General features: G+C 38.9%; 1 protein-coding gene across 4 annotated transcripts in view; it reads right to left on the bottom strand.

The window, feature by feature from the left end:
- Positions 1 to 17,541, bottom strand: part of LOC132911076 (putative polypeptide N-acetylgalactosaminyltransferase 9) — a 297,826-nt gene that overhangs the window by 86,079 nt on the left and 194,206 nt on the right. For all 4 annotated transcript variants that reach the window (XM_060967466.1, XM_060967462.1, XM_060967465.1 and 1 more), the window contains 2 exons: positions 3,184 to 3,905; positions 472 to 670 (listed from right to left, as the gene is read on the bottom strand). In XM_060967466.1, the coding sequence (XP_060823449.1) occupies positions 472 to 670; positions 3,184 to 3,430 (446 nt within the window). In that variant the 5' untranslated portion in view covers positions 3,431 to 3,905. The remainder of the gene's footprint in view (positions 1 to 471; positions 671 to 3,183; positions 3,906 to 17,541) is intronic.

Raw genomic sequence — 17,541 nt, 5'->3', positions numbered from 1 at the left:
AATCTTTTTCATACCATTACGAACAAACATCAAAAAGATCCTCTTTGGTTAATACATATCTCCTTATCAGTCTATTAACATGTGATGCGACTAATTTCAATAAAATGTTATCGTCGAGTTACGTGTATTTATTGGATGTACACGGTCGCAAACTTTATGAACCATTACAAAATATTATTCCTATAAATCCACGAAATTTACAGAATAACTTTTCCCTTGCCCCGTACTCTGCTCTATATCGCGAAGAAATGCAGTATTAAAAATCACTATAAAAAATTCAATCTTAATAAATTTCACTCGAGTATAGTAAGATATATCGTACTACGATCCTCAGAAATATACTAAAACACGGCATCGCGTCTTTCTGTAATTTCCAATATTTTTTATGTTTTAACAAACGTATGAAATACACGTTACAAAAAATATTGCAAAGGTTGGAAGAAAATTAACACGCAGGATGGTTCGACTTACCATGGATCCCGAGGGTCAGGCAGTGTTCTATGAACGGAAATCAGGTCGCTAACGTACTGATTGAACGCGTTGTTTAGCCACCCGTCGTCGACGAGTTTTTTAGTTTCGGCAGTCAAATTCGTTGGCAAAATTACGGGTCTTCCCATCTCTCCAGGAGCGCTCGGATCTTGTTCCCGGGGAGCAACAAGCACACCGCCGCCTGAAAAACAAAGTAAACACGGTAAAATAATAATTCAGCAAATAATTTTTTCCCGTTAGCGAGATGAGAACGAACTGTAGAGTAAAAGGTTTGTACTTTTAACAATTTTCTAAAAATTCCGACGACGTACTTCTTTTGGAAAACCTTGAGCTCCCATAAGCCTAGAAGAGGAAGTTTTATCTTTCAAATTTTGAAATTAATACTGATTTGTTCTGCGTGGCTTTCGTGTGAAATTGTAATACCAGCTCTTGCAGATTCATGTTCTAAATGAGACTAATAACTCTGCGAGTAGTAATAATTCCGAAACTTGTCTGCAGCTCATTAACAAGATAAATTAATTCGTCCATTTCAGACAGCGTTCTCGGCATGAAATTTCTACCTCGATGTGGAGAAAGTGTCGCTAGTCAATTAATGAGAGAAATTACTTAAACTTTCCTTGCACATTGAAATCCAAATTTTACGCTGGAAAATCACACGTATCGCAACGTATCTGTTATTTAATACAATACGATGATATACAATCACTTGATTCGTTAATATCTTCAGGGAGACGGTCGATACCAATGAAAATAATCAAAGACAATCGATATATCAAAAACGCAACCAATAAAACTACGAAACAACCCTTAACGCCCTTAAATATATAAACATATTTATTCCTCAAAAGAAAAGAAACAAAATGTGGTTGATACTCATCCCAGTACTAGCTTGGTTCGTTCGCGTCTCGTTCACCCATCGATTCCTAAACGAAATCATCCCCCAAGCGCAATTTCCAGTTCGCGCGAGCAGCGACACACGGCAAACGAAGGAAATACAAAAACGAGAGCAAAGGGGGTGGTCGATGCAGAAACGAGGGTAAGAAACGGAAGACGGTGTGAATTGAATTTTCAGAACGTATCTCGAGTCCGTGGCTGTCTCTTTCCCTAAGAGCTTTCCGGCACAAACTCGACTTTTATTTTTCTGCGTCATATTGGCAGCCAGGGCATCGGTAAAATGGCGGCAGTGCGGGGCTCGAGAGTTCACCCAGTTTCTCCTCGCGCCGCCTTGCCCTCGTCCTGGAAATAATTTCATCCTGGCCGAGCGAGCCAGGCCCCGGTGTGCGCGATGCGGCAATAAAGAGCACGACAAATTGCTTTAGAGCGGCGTGCAGGCCGCTACGAACTTCGCCGCAGTGAAACTACCCTCGTGCATCAACCTCCCTCCCATCTTTTCCTTCGGCTCTCTTTCGAAATTCCGGTTGCAACCTTTTGTACGTCGGCCGTTCTTTGTTCCGACTGAATGCCGCCAAGGGACCCAGAAAAGATACAGCTCTTTTTATCCTCCAGTTATATTTGCGACGATAATTTCACGACGCAAGGAGGTAATACTAGCCAGACGGAGTTTGGTACGGATAACGGTGGGTGGAGGATTCGATAGAAGACAGAAGGTGTCTAGGAAGAAAATAAGTATGTTTAAATATGATTGAAGGAAGAAAGGCGAGGAAGAAGAAGTGAAACTGTGAAGAGAAGGTTTGAGAAACGACAGAAACAGGAATTATGCGGACACGAGTTTGGACGCTATGCATTGCCAAACCTATACCAAGATACAGAGAAGATTCGTAATAGCAGAAGAATACACGATATTAGATACTAAAAACGAAGAATTGACGAAGGAACTGTAGAATCGAGCGAAAGGGTGCGCGTTCGGTCAAGAATTGTAGCCAATTTTGTTCATCATCGTGATGCGCAATTGAAGGAGATAGAACCGATAGGTATTTACGCACTAGTGGTATGTGTATGACGCTATCTTACGAGTATAACGATACTTAAACGGTTTCGCGATGCGTGAAGAGATGTACAGAGAAATAGCGATTTAACTGGACTCTTCCGAGGTATGATTGGATTTCTACTGAGGTACGATCGGAATTCTCCGAGGTATGACTGAGATTCTCCGAGGTACGATTGAGATTCAACCGAAAATGCGCTATTTCAGTATTCTTAATACCTTGTATCTTCCTTCTCATCGCGCGTTGTAGTCTTGGAAGGCGACCGAGGTGCAGCGCTACCTGGGGATGTGCGTCGAGGTGGTGGAACGCACACCCCTGTGGAATGTTCGAGAGGGCGCGAGTAGTGTCGCGGAAACACGTAGTTTGAGACACGTAGAAGAGAAGTTAAGAACACACGTTATTCCAACTCCATTAAATTGCTCGCGTTAAATTATTCTGAGTGGGCAGCACTAACATTCGTAACGTTAAAATTCCATTTCTGAAAAATAGCGAGTGAGTCGATCGTGGCGTAAACCTGAGCCGACGGAACCTTCCGTATATGGCGTTATAATACTCAACAGGAATCTGAAGGTTTCAAATTCCTCGCCCAACATTCCTCTCCTAAACCAAACCCTGACCTCCGTTTCCACTCCATTAAACCCTTTATTTTTCGCTGACCACGCACACCGAATTTCTCCTCTCGTCTCAAAATAATAAATAAATAAATCTCCGTTTCATCCCATTTTTGCATAAACAAGCGATTAATTACCTTGCTCCGGGCCGGCTTGAACCTTTGCCTTGGGCTGCGCGTTGAACGGCGTCTCTTTCCTGAGAGCCGCTGCTGCCGGTACGAAACCATTGGCCATTTGAGGCGCCGCGACGCCGGACGGTGCCAAACCCTGTACAGCTGCGTTGGCACGGTCCTCCGTGTACAGGAGGAAGCACACGGTAACCCAGACCGCCGTGGCTAGAATGGCCACTTTCAACCACAGGGATCTCCTCCTGGGGAAACCCATGCTTGACTCTCAGCCTATGGACCTGGGCCTGTTTAGTATCCACAGCTCTTCTTCACCTGCTATACCTTCGTTGTTCGAGCACGGTTCGATTAAAGATCGCTGTTCAGCCGGCTCGAGAGGTCGCGTTACCTCAGCAACATCCTCTCACTCTGTTCTATCTTGTCTTCTTTCAAGTTTTCTTGGTTACGAAGAGCAGGGATAGTTTCTTCGGACAGGTCGATTTAATTGTTTGTTAATTCGGTGTAAGGTTTATGGGAAGGTTTAATTAAGACAGAATATGACGAAGAGTTTCGTCGATCACGCTCCATCGACATTTGATATGCCTTGAACGAGGCAGAATCATCGCTGAGCCTCCATCTTGCTTTGATATGCTTTGTTAGTTTGGTCGATGTTTGTGGTCGTTCGATAGAGACGATATGAGTTGATATGTATGTTCTCTGGTTGAATTCCTTCGGATATCACCGCATAGTTTCACCTGAAACATAAAATAACAATTAGGCGATTAGTGGAATATTCGAAAGATTTAGGTTCGATCTGAAATATAGTTTAAACGTGAATATTTGTTATAAATGGTTCCGGATTACTCGGAGGAAACATTAATTCCATAGTTATTATTCGGTGAAGCTAGTGTGAAAACTGAAATATCGATTTCTCTGCGTGCAGTGAAACAGGAACGTATTAGGTCAGACATCTTAAGGAGGAAGCGAAGGCGGCGGTAATGGAATAGGAAACATGTTTGGCAAATAAAATAGTCTAGCAAAGAATAAAACACGATTCCGAGAAAGAACTGGTTATTTTGTTCGGTTCAACTTCCTGTTTTCCTGTGTTATTTAGTAATCGATTCTCTCTACAATTATCGGCCTTTCGTTACCCTGCCTTCGTTTAACGTGGGAAACCTTAAAGAGACGTTCGATCACGCAATTGTTCGCGTTCTCTGGCTATGTATAAAATAGAATAACGCAATGAATAATCTTGATTAAATCGGAGAAAGTGAAAGATACGTATCTCTTTGAAAATTAGATCGTTTAACAAATTTTTCTTTGCTCACGATGCAATACGAATAAAATATCGTTCGGAAAGGAGATTGTACCGACAATTAAAAAATTATTTCCGCTGTTTCAATTAAATACCGCCAATGAGCAAACCTCGTCGACCCGAACAACTATTTAAGTTTTTATATTTAATTGGAAGATAATTTACCGACAAGGTGAAATCCAATTTTAGTGTGAATTTCAATGATTTCTCACTTCGTACTTTCTGCAAATTCGATAAGCGATTTAACAGTGACGCGTCGTTAAAATAGCAAGTTTCAAGGGATTGATAAAGTATCCTCGAAACAGGGTTACGCAGTGGAACACGATAAGAAGTACAAACTCGATTAATCAGTCGTCTCACGTTGAAACTTTTATTAATTCAGTTAAAATCTGGCTGATGGAGAAACTTGCTTCCTTACGAACTTTCGACCTTAATTAACGCAAAAATCAGCAATTTGTATTTTCGAGGCTCGCGAAGGGACAAGGTAGGGTTGACGACAGATTAGAAAGGCTTAATAGAACGTCTCGCATCGAAGAAGATTTACAACGACAAAATCGTGAACGCCACGAAATATTTACTAAAGACATATTTGCGGTGTAGTAAAGCAACGTGTGGGAGGAGATACACCCATAAATTAACTTACTCGAAGTAATTGAGTAATACATCACCCGGCCGGGATTTCATTAACCAAAGTAAATCATCCAAGGAAATTTCGTTTGCGGTGAAACTTTTGATTATACTATGGCAACAGGCGTTTGAGGGTATACCAATTCGGCTTAACGAATTTAATTAATCAACAACAAAGCTTGAAAACGCTCTTCAAACGATTCCCTCGCACAAGAAAGGTACAACAGTGTTACGATATTCTTCCACATATGATTGGCAGGAAGGTATTAGAATATTCACTAACGTTTAGTATACACTCTTTTAATTTCCATGTATTTTATCATAAATATATTATTTCGTTAACATAATTAAAATATTATACAAGGTGAAGTTCGATAGAATTTTCCAATCAGTGGAATAAATTGATATCTTAATACTTGTGGCTGACGGAGTAGGTTAATTTCTGAGCTATCGAATGGATAGCTCAGAAATTGTTCTTCGATTCGATTAATTATTCAATGATAGATTACTTTACTACTTCTAACCTTTAATTCATTTAATTATTTAATTTATTTTAATCTATATATTTACATTTTACTCTACTTTAGTATTATTAAATAATTACCATCGTTTAAGTTTTCAATAGCTAACCACGTCGATTCAAGTTTCTATTATATAATTATTTTCTATCTTCAACATAACTAGCAACGGGGTTTCTAAATAAATCTTCGTACCTAAATAGAAATAGAAATTCGTTCCCGAGTTCTATTTGGAATCATCCAATCGCATCCTAATACGATCGTTGATCGATCAGTGCTTCAAGTCATTCGATTCGATTTGAATCATAAATAGACTTCTGACTTATTCCGTCGATCCATTAATATCGAATATTGGAGGCGATAGAAGACGATAATATGCTCGCAGGCTCGTCTAAACCTAAACGAAATCCAGCGGAAGGGCGTGTAAGCCCCAGGCGATTCCACCTTGGTGGAACGAAATTGTTTCATTCCGCGGCTCGTTACGCGGATAATACGCGACTAGTCGCGTCGGCAATGAGATTAAATTCCGCTTCATAGGGTGCCCGAGAGACGGGCAATTTTGTTGGCGTATTTCAATTAAACAAGCCCGGGTGATCACACGACTGAATTACGAATTTCTCGGCGACGACGCAACTCGCGTCCCACGAGCGGATGCGCGCGAATCCTGATGCACCTACGAATACAGTGTCGTGTTAACAAGGTTTTGCAAGTTTAATGCGTATCAGATGCGTGTCGCGAGCGCAATCGCGCGATAATTTTGCGATCAGGATCCAGATCCTTCTTGAAGTATCTTACAAGACCATCCGGACGAGTTCCGAGAGGATTTCAAAGAAGCGAAGAATAAAAGTTTCGTAGAAAACAACGTTTTGTTTATCAAAGTATCATTTATCGATAAAGTATAACGAGATTTGTTTGTTACGATATATTGATTTCATAATTTTAGGATATCTGGAATATTTGTTTAAATATATAATATTTCTTCGATCACCGAAATACCGCGGAAATGATCGATCGTGAAAATGGACGGATATCATAATTAATCATAATAGTATATTCCTTTGTGCTGTGAAATGTGGTCGTTTTATTGAAATCCATGACATTTCCCCGAGGAATTTAATTAGTTTGAATGATCACGTACGAATGACGACAATTTGGTTTTCATTTTGACAATTTGGTTTCGATCTTTCGTATAAACTTTAATACTCGTAGTAGTCCTTTTATCTTGCATTCCTTCTTCTCGTCCTTTTTTACACAAGCAAATGTACGTAATAGAAAAATTACGTAGTATCGACGAATTTCATCGTATTTCGTGCAAATGGAACACATTGTATTTCGCGTGTTGAACATAATATCATGCGACGTTTAATTAGAACGGGACGATAGAAAAGCGAGTTCTGCCTTCAGCGGATCCCTCTGATCGATACGTGATTTAGCGTTCGCATGTGAAATATTAGAATAGCAGCCTGACCTACTTTAACCGTCTATGAGACATAGGAGAACATGGTTACAATGAGCTTACACGATTCCGCGTTATACAACAAGGAGTAATAAATCCTCTTTAATCGAGCATTATATCCGACTGATGGTTCCTGCATATTCGACGTCGATACCGTGTTTGTGAATTTTTACACGCAAATAGTCTTAACATCAAAAATTAATACCAACAATTTTGAAAAAATTTCGTTTGGTAGTTCTGACATTGCACCTTGTTCCATTTCTTAATCGCTCGTTATTAAAATCAGAAATTATAATTAAACGTCGTAACAATATCGTAACTTCTTCTATTGAAAAAAAAAGAAAGACAACAATGGGTAGATTCTTCTAATGGAAAGATTTATCTGCTTATTGAAGTAACATCAACATGTTAATTAATGTATCACAGAAAGTAAGTATCCGCGAGGCGAACAAGAATCACGACCAACTTGTTGCAAATAAAAAGTAGATGTTGGCAATGTTAATGAAATTCCCTTTCCTTGTATAAATTTTCCAATCGCGACGATATTCTTCCGTGTTGTAAATCGATTACTTTCCAAAGAATCGTCGGCGAGATACTGGCCTGAAGAGCAATTTCGGCGGAGAGTAATCATTTCCTTTCTCTGTTCTCAAACTCTCTGCCGCGGTTACGCAGCCCTGCTGAGAGACAGGGAGACGCGTATCGCGACACGAATCAGAATTGTTCGCGATAAGCGGCCGTGTTTGCGGCTCGCCGGGAAAACTTTCGCGGTGCACGCAATCTCGGAAATTGTCTGAAGTCGTCGTAGTCGTCGACCGACTATATCGTATCGGGGGATCGAGCGCAGAATTCGAGATAGTTACACACGACGGGACGATGAAAGTGAGGTCTGAGAGGAGCGGTGAAAAGGAAAGATCCTGGAAGCGAAAAGCTTCGCGAGAAAGCTCGCTTCGAGCCGCCACTATATGCGTGTGCACGTTCGATGCGGTTCCAAGGATTTGCGAAAAGGCAATGGGCGCCTTCTCGATGTATCTGGATGACCGGGTGAACGAAGACAGGTTGAATATGTTTCTGGAAATCTAGGCGTGATTGTTGCTGCTTTACTGGTAGAATATGTACAGAGAATTCCTTTGGAGATGGAAATATGACGAAGAGCAGGAAATTGGCAGGAGCTTTTTTATAGAAAAAAATCTGTCGCTATACAGCGTGCAATTGTATACAGTGGCTGCAAAAAGTATTTGTACGCTATATTCGTTTGTAGAAGGTAATACGTAACTGATAGTACAGTTGCATACAGAGTGATCGTAGGTGAAAAAATAAATGGAAAATTTCTGAGGAAATCGAGTTTGAAAATTTATCGAGTATGTTTAAACTTGGCTAAGAAAGTTATACGTGTAAGAATAAATCACGAATGTAAAATAAAATTTGTTCGTTTAAGGCGACATTTTCAAGCGAATAGAGTTTGAAAACATTTAGTTAAGAACTGGCCTGATGATAATAAAATTTATTTTGCTAAATAAAGCATCTTGCGAAAAGCGTTTATTCTATATTTACTCTTGTTCGGTCCGAAATTAGCCAAATTTGAGTATATTAATATATCACTTTTCCTCGTACGTTCTTCCCATACCCAGTACGTTCGAGTAGAATTAAAGATATTGCTACCACGTGTCTCAGTAGTAGATTGTTACATTTAGATTTCGAAGGTTCAGTAAAAGATGATTAAGTGGCAACGTTAACTATTTTCGAGTAAATGTATCATAATGGAACTTGTGCGTGATGCAAGGCAGGTAATTCCTGACGTATCAACGATGTTGGTTTACATCAGACTGTGGTATTACCATTAGATTTATAGTAGGCAATTTAGAACATCTCGCGATATTAAGTTGTAATCTTCATTACACATATATTACTCTTATTCCATCTGAGAACAAAGTCTTTTCCAACTATATTTCTTTAACGGCGCCCAAAACACACGAGATGCATACACACAGTGGAAATTCACTTGCTCCCTTTCTTTCACAAACACACATCAATATCCTCTTCTATCGCAAACCCAGAGACTTCACGAACTTCAGAAAACTCAAGAAACGCCACGTACCGAGGGACCATTATCCACGGCGTATTTCCAGCCAGTCAAAAGAAAACAATTTCTATCCAGTTACATCGATCGAGGATTTTCCTCGAGCCGTCCACGTGGAAAAACCCTTCCTCTCTTTCTTTCTCAGACGCGTGAAGTGTCGTCGATGGTAACGGCCACTAAAAACCGAACGAACCACTTCGCCACGTACGTTTCTGGCAGTCGTTCGTTCGTTCTAACAGACACTTTTCCCTCCCTGGCAGACACGTGTGGCTACTCCAGACACAACGGTTCCCTCCATTTTACCGGAAAATGGGGGTGTCGCAGCCGTGAACGAAGAAACGAGGTGGCTTGCGACGAGAAATCGTTCCGTCCGATTGTTGACAATATAATAATCCCACGATTGGAGACCAATCGTTTGCACTTCGATCCGTTGCCATTGTGTTCGCCGATATATACGTTGGATACTTGGCCGATTCTTCATAAATTGAGCTTTATCGATGGAATTTTGACCAAACGAACCGAATAAACGCGCTAGCGATGCCGAGGACGAAACGTTTATCGTCGTTGGATACAGTTTGTGGTCGATATTGGCTTAGTTTCAAGAAATACAGATCTTTCTGAGGTATACAATTTGGAAAATCTTGGATGGGAATTCTTTAGAACCTTAGGTTTTTCTACAAGAAACTGAAACATCTTTGTGAGTTTTTTCGATTTCGAGTCTAGCACAGTTTGTAAGAATCTTAATCTATGGAATTTGAATTTTTGGAAGACAATTTTTAAACTATCGGATTCCTGTGCATTTCTAACACTTTACATTTGTATACTCAACAATTTCAATAAATTTATAGCGCGATATTTAATCGGTTAAGCCTAAAATTAACGGCATGTGAATATTATTATCGCATTTTGTTATTAAGTTAATTGTAAACGGCACGATTATAATAATTTACGCGTATGTAACGGGGAATACATGGGAGTGATAGCAATTAATTATTTGTAATGGAGGTAACGTTGACTGCTCTGTTTTTGTGCTTGAAGTTAATCGCGTGTAAATTGAAATGTACGCGATTATGTGATAAAGTTACTCGTAGGTTAATTTTCAATCACATAACTATTCATTTATTTAATATCCTATAGCAACAGAATCGAAATTACCTATTTCGAACGACCGTACTACGCGTATTATCGTATCGTATTAAATATCATATTTCATTTTCACAGCATTAGACTCTAATCAGCCTGTTATCCTACTCGCAAAGTCTTATATCGAGAGTTGCAAAACTGCTCGATTTCAAAATCGTATTACCGATCGAAACAATACCAAATTATTTTCAACGCTTGAAAACTCGATGCTTCGAAAATTCAAAGTTCAAATTCAAAGTTCAAATTCTACGTCGAATAAAATTCTATCGCATTTTCATTCCGAGATTAGGAATTCGACCAAGAGTACAGTCACCTAAAATCTTCGGCGAACCGAATGTGTGAAATTAGGTCGCTTCTCACCCTCGCGACAAAATAATCAGTTCTACAATCTCTATTTCCATAAACCTGTATTTCACGACAATTGTCAGCATTTCTCTTCACCGTTTCGCATAGATCCGTGTACACACCTCCTGGCGAGCCGCAACTTTAGGAACTGCATCGAATCGATCCTGTTAACCGCGTTTCCTTGTAAACACCGACAACCGGTTCCTGGCTGGTGAACCAGTCACGCGAAGAAAAGGATTTTCACCGGTGAATTTCCAGAACGGCAAGCGTGAGATTACATTTTCGAAAGTTTGTATTTCCAGCTTTTTATTCTATTTCGCTCTTTTCTATTCCTTTTATTGCCGCAGTCCCTTCCATGTTTCGCTAGGTTACTTTGCACCGCCACACCCAGGATAACATCTCGGTCGCGTGTCCCTGTTTATTCGCCTTCCACTTTCAACAAGGGATTTTCAACCCTTGTTAAAGCCACGCTGTAATGGACACACTTGCCGCCTTCGAGAGCTTCCATTTCGAAACGCCACAATGTTCTCGATTCTAGCTGGTATCGATATCGTAGCGAATGTCAGGAATCGAGATATTTTCGAATTTACAGGTAGTTTCGTTGCCGAGTAAGTCGGAGAGGGAAGTTGGATCTGGAAATTTGTTCGATGGTATGCCGTGTGCTACTCTTTCCAAGCCTCTGCGCTCTAAGAAGTTTTTGATACGTATGGCAAAGCTGCTATATATTCTTACAGAGAAACTTTCGCTTTGAAAGTTTTACTTCTTCAAAGGTAACGTCCCATTCCTTCCCATCTTTTATCGACAGAGACAAAACCGAATAATAATTTTCACACCAACGGTTATTACGACATGTAGAGATGCAAATTACACTCGCAATGGAGTTGCACGCTTTCGGTTGTGATGCAAATTAACTGTGTCGTCGTACTGGCGTGAATGAAGTTATGGTTCGTGTTACGACACCAGTGTAAAAGGTTAAGTGGTCAGAAGAGAAATTGAAAAACTACCGTCAGAAATATAAAAGGACCGTAAGTCAAACATGACAAGATAACAATAACCACAAAATATTCTTCTCCGTTTTCCTTCTACGTCGACCATTTCCCCTCTTAAAAACGTACTTTCTGTGTGCCAGACAGCTATTTCTTAAAAAGAAGAAGAAGAAGAAAAAAGAAACTCCAGCAACGTTGCTGCAGAAGCGTATCCAGCTCCCGAAATGAAACGTTCGCGGTGCAATTGCGAGTTTCCCAAACTTGAAATCCTGTCGGTTGGAAACGCGAGACATTCTCGCAACAACGGAACACGGGGCAATCGAAGGAAGCGGTCCGAGTCGCTAAGAAAATAAGTCGATGCTGGCTTCGGCAGGCTGAGCACGAGAAGAGAAAGAAAGGGCAAAGAAAGTCGTGGGAAGAGACAAGCGTAGGAAAGAGAAAACAAAGCGAAACGAAAGATTTCGAATCTGCATGAGACTCGGTGTAAGGCAGATTGGAAAAACAATCGGGAACGTTCGAGAGGGAAGCGCTAAAACGCGCGTGCAACAGCTCCGACAGTAGTCGAGAGAGAGAATGAAAGTAAATCGAGACTTTTCTTTTACTTTGGATAGAAAAGAGAGAGAGAGAGAGAGAGAGAGAGAGACGAGTGACTCGTCTCTTTATTCGTAGCTCGTGCCTTAAGCCTCCTCTTTGTACCCTGTGTTTCTCTTCTGTTTCCGTTTCTGCTCCCTAATTTGAGGAAAGTTCGCGAAACGAGGGTCAATATTGTTCTTTTTACACGCGTGCTAAAAGTTTCCTTCCTCCCTTTCGCTTCCTGATTCCAGGGCGAACAAGAGATGGCCACTTGTGTCCCTTCTTTCGAATAATGGAGTTAACGAGCGTGAATGTTTTCCCTGAGACTTCGCGACGCTTTCTATCGTCAATTTCCTTCTTTCGACGAGTATTTTATATACGAGTAATTTCTGGTAACGGGATGATTCTTTGTTCTTTTTTTTATTTTTTATTTTTTTTTTCTTTTTTGTAGGCTAGTTCTTCGCACCGAACACGACTATTTCGAAAAAAATACTTTTTTAAAGATTCGATGGCACAGGTAGATACAGAAATGAAAACGAACGATACAATTCCAACTTTGAGGAATATTGGTATATATGGCTATACGTGTCGCATTCAGGTTTTTCGTTTTTTGTTTCAGAGGTCACGTACGTAATCCTTTCTTCTCTTTTTTTTAATTTCCTTCTCAAATGATTTTTTACGCTTGTTTCACGTCATTTCTAAATTCCTGTTAAATAAAGTAGAAATAAAAAAGAGCAGATTATTTTTAGTTTTAAAAGTTTCAATCGCCAAAAAGATTATTGCGAGTACTTTTTAACAGCGAGAAATGGAATATATTTGAACTTGTGATATTTCCAAAATTCTACATTGCACAAGTAATACGTGTTTTGAAGATAAAATTGATCGTGTTTAAAAATATCGTGGGACAAAACTTTTTCAAATAAAACACGAAAATAAAATGTGTTTTATTTACTTTACAGCTATGCAGGGTGAAAAGCGTCAGACTTGTGCAAACAATCGGGAATTCGTTGGAATATTTATTTAAATTCTGAGTAGTTCACGATCGAATGATTTTCGTGTTAAATATTTGCCACTCTAGTATCGACACTAAACTTAATTGCTTGGTGTGTTATATTTATTCTGTTAAAAATACGAATGTTTTAGTACGTATTTGCATTCAGTGGCATTTTTTATCAGCCAATCCGTTTCTATTACGATCTAGTTGTTATAAATCCTCGATATATGAAATACATTTCTATAAATACGGAATTTTTCATTCGACTTTCATTAAATTATCCGTATACTACCGATTAACGATTTTATTAAACGCACGTTTATAACTTTGCAGATTGCAAAGAACGAGAACGATCGTTTCGCTGTTTCTTACCGCGTACTTTATGCAAACATGATCCATGGTCCTACAGAGAAAGAGAGAAAAAGAGACGAAATAAAATAGGCAGCTGCGTAAAGCTTCGCTTCGAAAATGGAAACTTGATTAACGAAGAGTTATTGAACGCTATTTGTTCCTATCGGAATGTTCTAGCGTGAAAACTATGGTCTCTTGAGCTTTCGGAAAAATAAAAAAAATGAGATGAAACGAAATTGTAACAGCTACGCTTTGAAAACATTCATTTAGATCTCGTTGAATTCGAAGCTTTTTTTAACGCAAATTTAGGAAACTGACAGTATGACTATTGCTCGGACATATTTCCTAATTAAACGCTTTTGAAAGGATGAGAAATATTCAACATGGATACTATTTCGAAATTATGTCCGTTTCAATTTCAGGAATATTTACGGTACTTTATGAAATAAAGAAATTTTTACACACGTAAGAAATAATATTTCGGTGTCTCGTTTTCACGAGTGTATAAAAAATTCATGAATCATCGCGACCGTCATTTTCATATTCCGATGTCCGTTTAACGATGCAAAAGACTTTTTATGTTCGTCGATTGCATGAAATTGCGTCATCGAATCAGTGAGAGTTTTAACGATGACCAATCTCAGATGACACTGACCGATTAATATCAAAGTTGCGTTAATACATCATTTGGTTCCTAATTATTTTTCAATAAATTTACATGATCGTTATAGCAATCTTTAAAATGCATATTTCATAAACATTACTGATAATTATTACCTTATATTAATATTAATTACACATTATATCGTATATAACATTATCACGAAATTAATGACCAATAATAATATTAAAATTTTCATTCCGCTTTCAAAAGCTTGATATCGAATCAAGGGAAATTAATTCAGTGCGATAATTGATCTAAAATATTCAAATACATCTCCTAAATGTAATATCAATTTTACAAAAGTTATTATTATATCCATTTGACGTACAATTATTCGCTTTACCGATGCCACGTATGTCGATTTCGTGTACGTTTTATTATTAAAATATTATCCTGGAAAAATTAAACTTCTTGCCATTTGTCAAAAAGAATACAAACCTTCTGGTAAATTTACGTGGTTCCGGAATCACTGTACTGGCCGTAATCCCGAACACCCTGAATAAATTGCAAAAGAAAGATAATACGAGTTGGTTTGGCCATTTTTGCATATTGAAATTTATACACGGCGCGGTAAACTTTATTCGAACGATATGTAAATTGCAATATGTTTCGTTTCTCTGGACTCCGCAGATAGATTTCGTTCTGGTCTCGTTTATTTCGTATTAAATGAATTTAATTCACGTTAGGTAACCGTATAACTGAAGTAATTTCATTGCTTCGGCATCGTTAACAAACACGAATTAATAATCGTTGCCGTTCTCTCTTACGTTCAGTCGATTTTAACCAAATAAAATAATACACAAATCGATGCATTATGTTGATGAAATAACGCGTCAAACGATAATAAAAACCTGACGTGATTTAATTCCAAGCAATTCTGTCCGTGTCTGACACAACGATATTCTTCCGTCAATCCGTTTATATTTCGATTCGTATCAAAAACACGTACATACATATTGTTTATACGCAAATTTTCAAAGATTGCATCCTCGTGAAAACGCAGAACATATTTTCAAAGGGTGTTCATTCTCGTTCGATTCACAAATAAATTTTACAAGTCTTACGAGTCGTATTGCCGTTGATATTAAAAACTATTTGAAAATACCCAAGTTTCTTCCTCGTAGAAGCTGAAACGGTAGTTTCGAAACGATTTCGTCAAACTGTAATTACATTTTCTAGTTCAGCTTAGATTTTCCATTTATATTAAAAACGACTGTCTTCCAACATCTGAGAAATTTTTGAAAATTCAAAAGCGCAGGGAGTGTTCAAAGTGTCGTTCAATTAAAGTATTATTTAGAAATTCGAAAGTTTTGTACGATCCTTCATATGGTCGGAACACGTTTTATCTACCCTTCGCACGGTAATGAATTTTTAATTTAGAGCCACGTTTTTTTTTTTCTTTTTATTCCCTTTTTTATTCTTCTTTGCAATATACTGCGACCAGGCTAACTTCGTATCCTTCTCGGCTAAAAACGAGCAGCCATTTAATCAACTTTCGCGATGCTCGTACGATTTTGCTTTGCCTTTCGAAATCGCGCCTCCTTTTACCTGGACCTGCCTGCACACGTATAAAACGTAATTCGTAATAAAAAAAGCAAATTGCAGCGGAGAATTTCTGCCCTTTCGCGTGTACAAAGGGACACGATCTCGTCCCCGTTCATTTTGCCAATATTCAATCGCTTTCCCGACTAATAAAATCGCTATTTCGCTTTTCCACCGGTTCCTTCCTTTTATTAGAGATATTGTAATGTAAGGAGATCAAAGAATACTCATTCCAACAGCAATTCGTTTTTTTCTGCGGTTTCTTTTGCATAGTTTGATCTTTGCATCGGTGTATCTGATAAATTAATTCTGAAATAGTTGTTATATCGATGCTATAAGGATTGAAATTCCTGTCCGGTGTTTGTACTGTACTTTTCGATAAGTATCAAGTACAGTATACTCGTTCTCTTTTTCCAAATTCTCTTTCTGCGTAAAGAACTCGTCACACAAATTTTTCATTTTGCAAAGAATATAAATATAGAAGCTAGAATCAGAAAATAATATTTCCTATATGTCGAGTATTTCAGTAAGAACTCGAGCAATCAATTACACGAAATGTTAAAAGAATATTCCTGCCACGTTGAATGTTAAAGAGAGAAAGAAGAAAAAGCCAAAGCATTAAATTCTTTAATTTGTCTCTCTGTTTAAAACAACATTTCAGTCTTTCGTCGCGAAATTTCGCGATACTTCTCTATCCATTCGTGCTACTATCAGCAGGAACAGCGATTCTTCCTTCGTTTACTAGCTGAAGCTCGAGATTTCGCGTTTGATGCGCGCGGAAATGCTTCCGCGTGGCCTAAAAGGGACAACTGGTGTCTATATAATCGGGATGAGAACGGTTTTACGGTAATCTCGGGGAAATGTGGACATTAAACGCCCTCTCGGCGAGAATGAAGAACGGTGGCTCATATACCGACGGGCAATAAAGAGTTAACACGGTAACCGCTAATGGAATAATGGACACTCCAAGCGTGCACACAACCCTGGACCATCGCCAAATACGTACTTTCCTTCCACTATAAACGCCCGGCTAACCTTTTTCGTTCCATCCCCTTTTCGTATAATTTCTAATTCCACTTGCACTCTTAGTTACACTGCAAATTTTCGTGTACGCGATGGTGAAAACTAGGATGTGATGTATTATGTTGGTTACTTGATTCAATGTTACGTAGTTTGTGAAATCCAGAGGGCTTTCTATGATTATTCGTATGATGACGTTGCTTGAGTTCAATCATAGAATTAATAACGATCGATACACGAAACTTTTCATTCGTATAGTTTTCAAAACCTTCAAATGAATTATTTGTTCGCCAGATGTTGCCAACTGCGGATCCTGGTTGAAAAAGATGAAAGTTAAGCAAATTTGACTCGTCTTGTATACGTGTTTCACTCGAACTCGCATACTTTCTTCGAATTATATAAACACCGAAAGTCCACAGCAAACGATAAACAGTGGCAAAATTGACAGAGTCGCGATTTTTATTCCTACTAGAGATCTTCGCTTCTGACATTTACATCGCTTTTCAGCTCTCTCGGATGTAAGTTATTTCAATCTTCCAGATGTAAATGAACCGCGTTTCTTTCAAAATATCCATCTCCGTTCGAAATCTAATCCAAAATTCGCGTTTTCTTTTTTCCGCGATTTATCGCTGACTGCCATCCGAGACGATATAATGCCGGAGAATTAAAATAACGTTTCATCAAGTCGGACAGCCGAGCATGGCTGATTCCACGGCAAACGTTTACCTATCGCGAGGGTCCTGATTTTAAGCGGGGGATCAAGAGGTTTGTGTGCGGAGC

The sequence above is a fragment of the Bombus pascuorum genome, chromosome 10 (assembly GCF_905332965.1).
Source record: "Bombus pascuorum chromosome 10, iyBomPasc1.1, whole genome shotgun sequence".
NCBI lineage: Eukaryota > Metazoa > Arthropoda > Insecta > Hymenoptera > Apidae > Bombus > Bombus pascuorum.
This window is presented reverse-complemented; position numbering and strand designations above follow the sequence as displayed.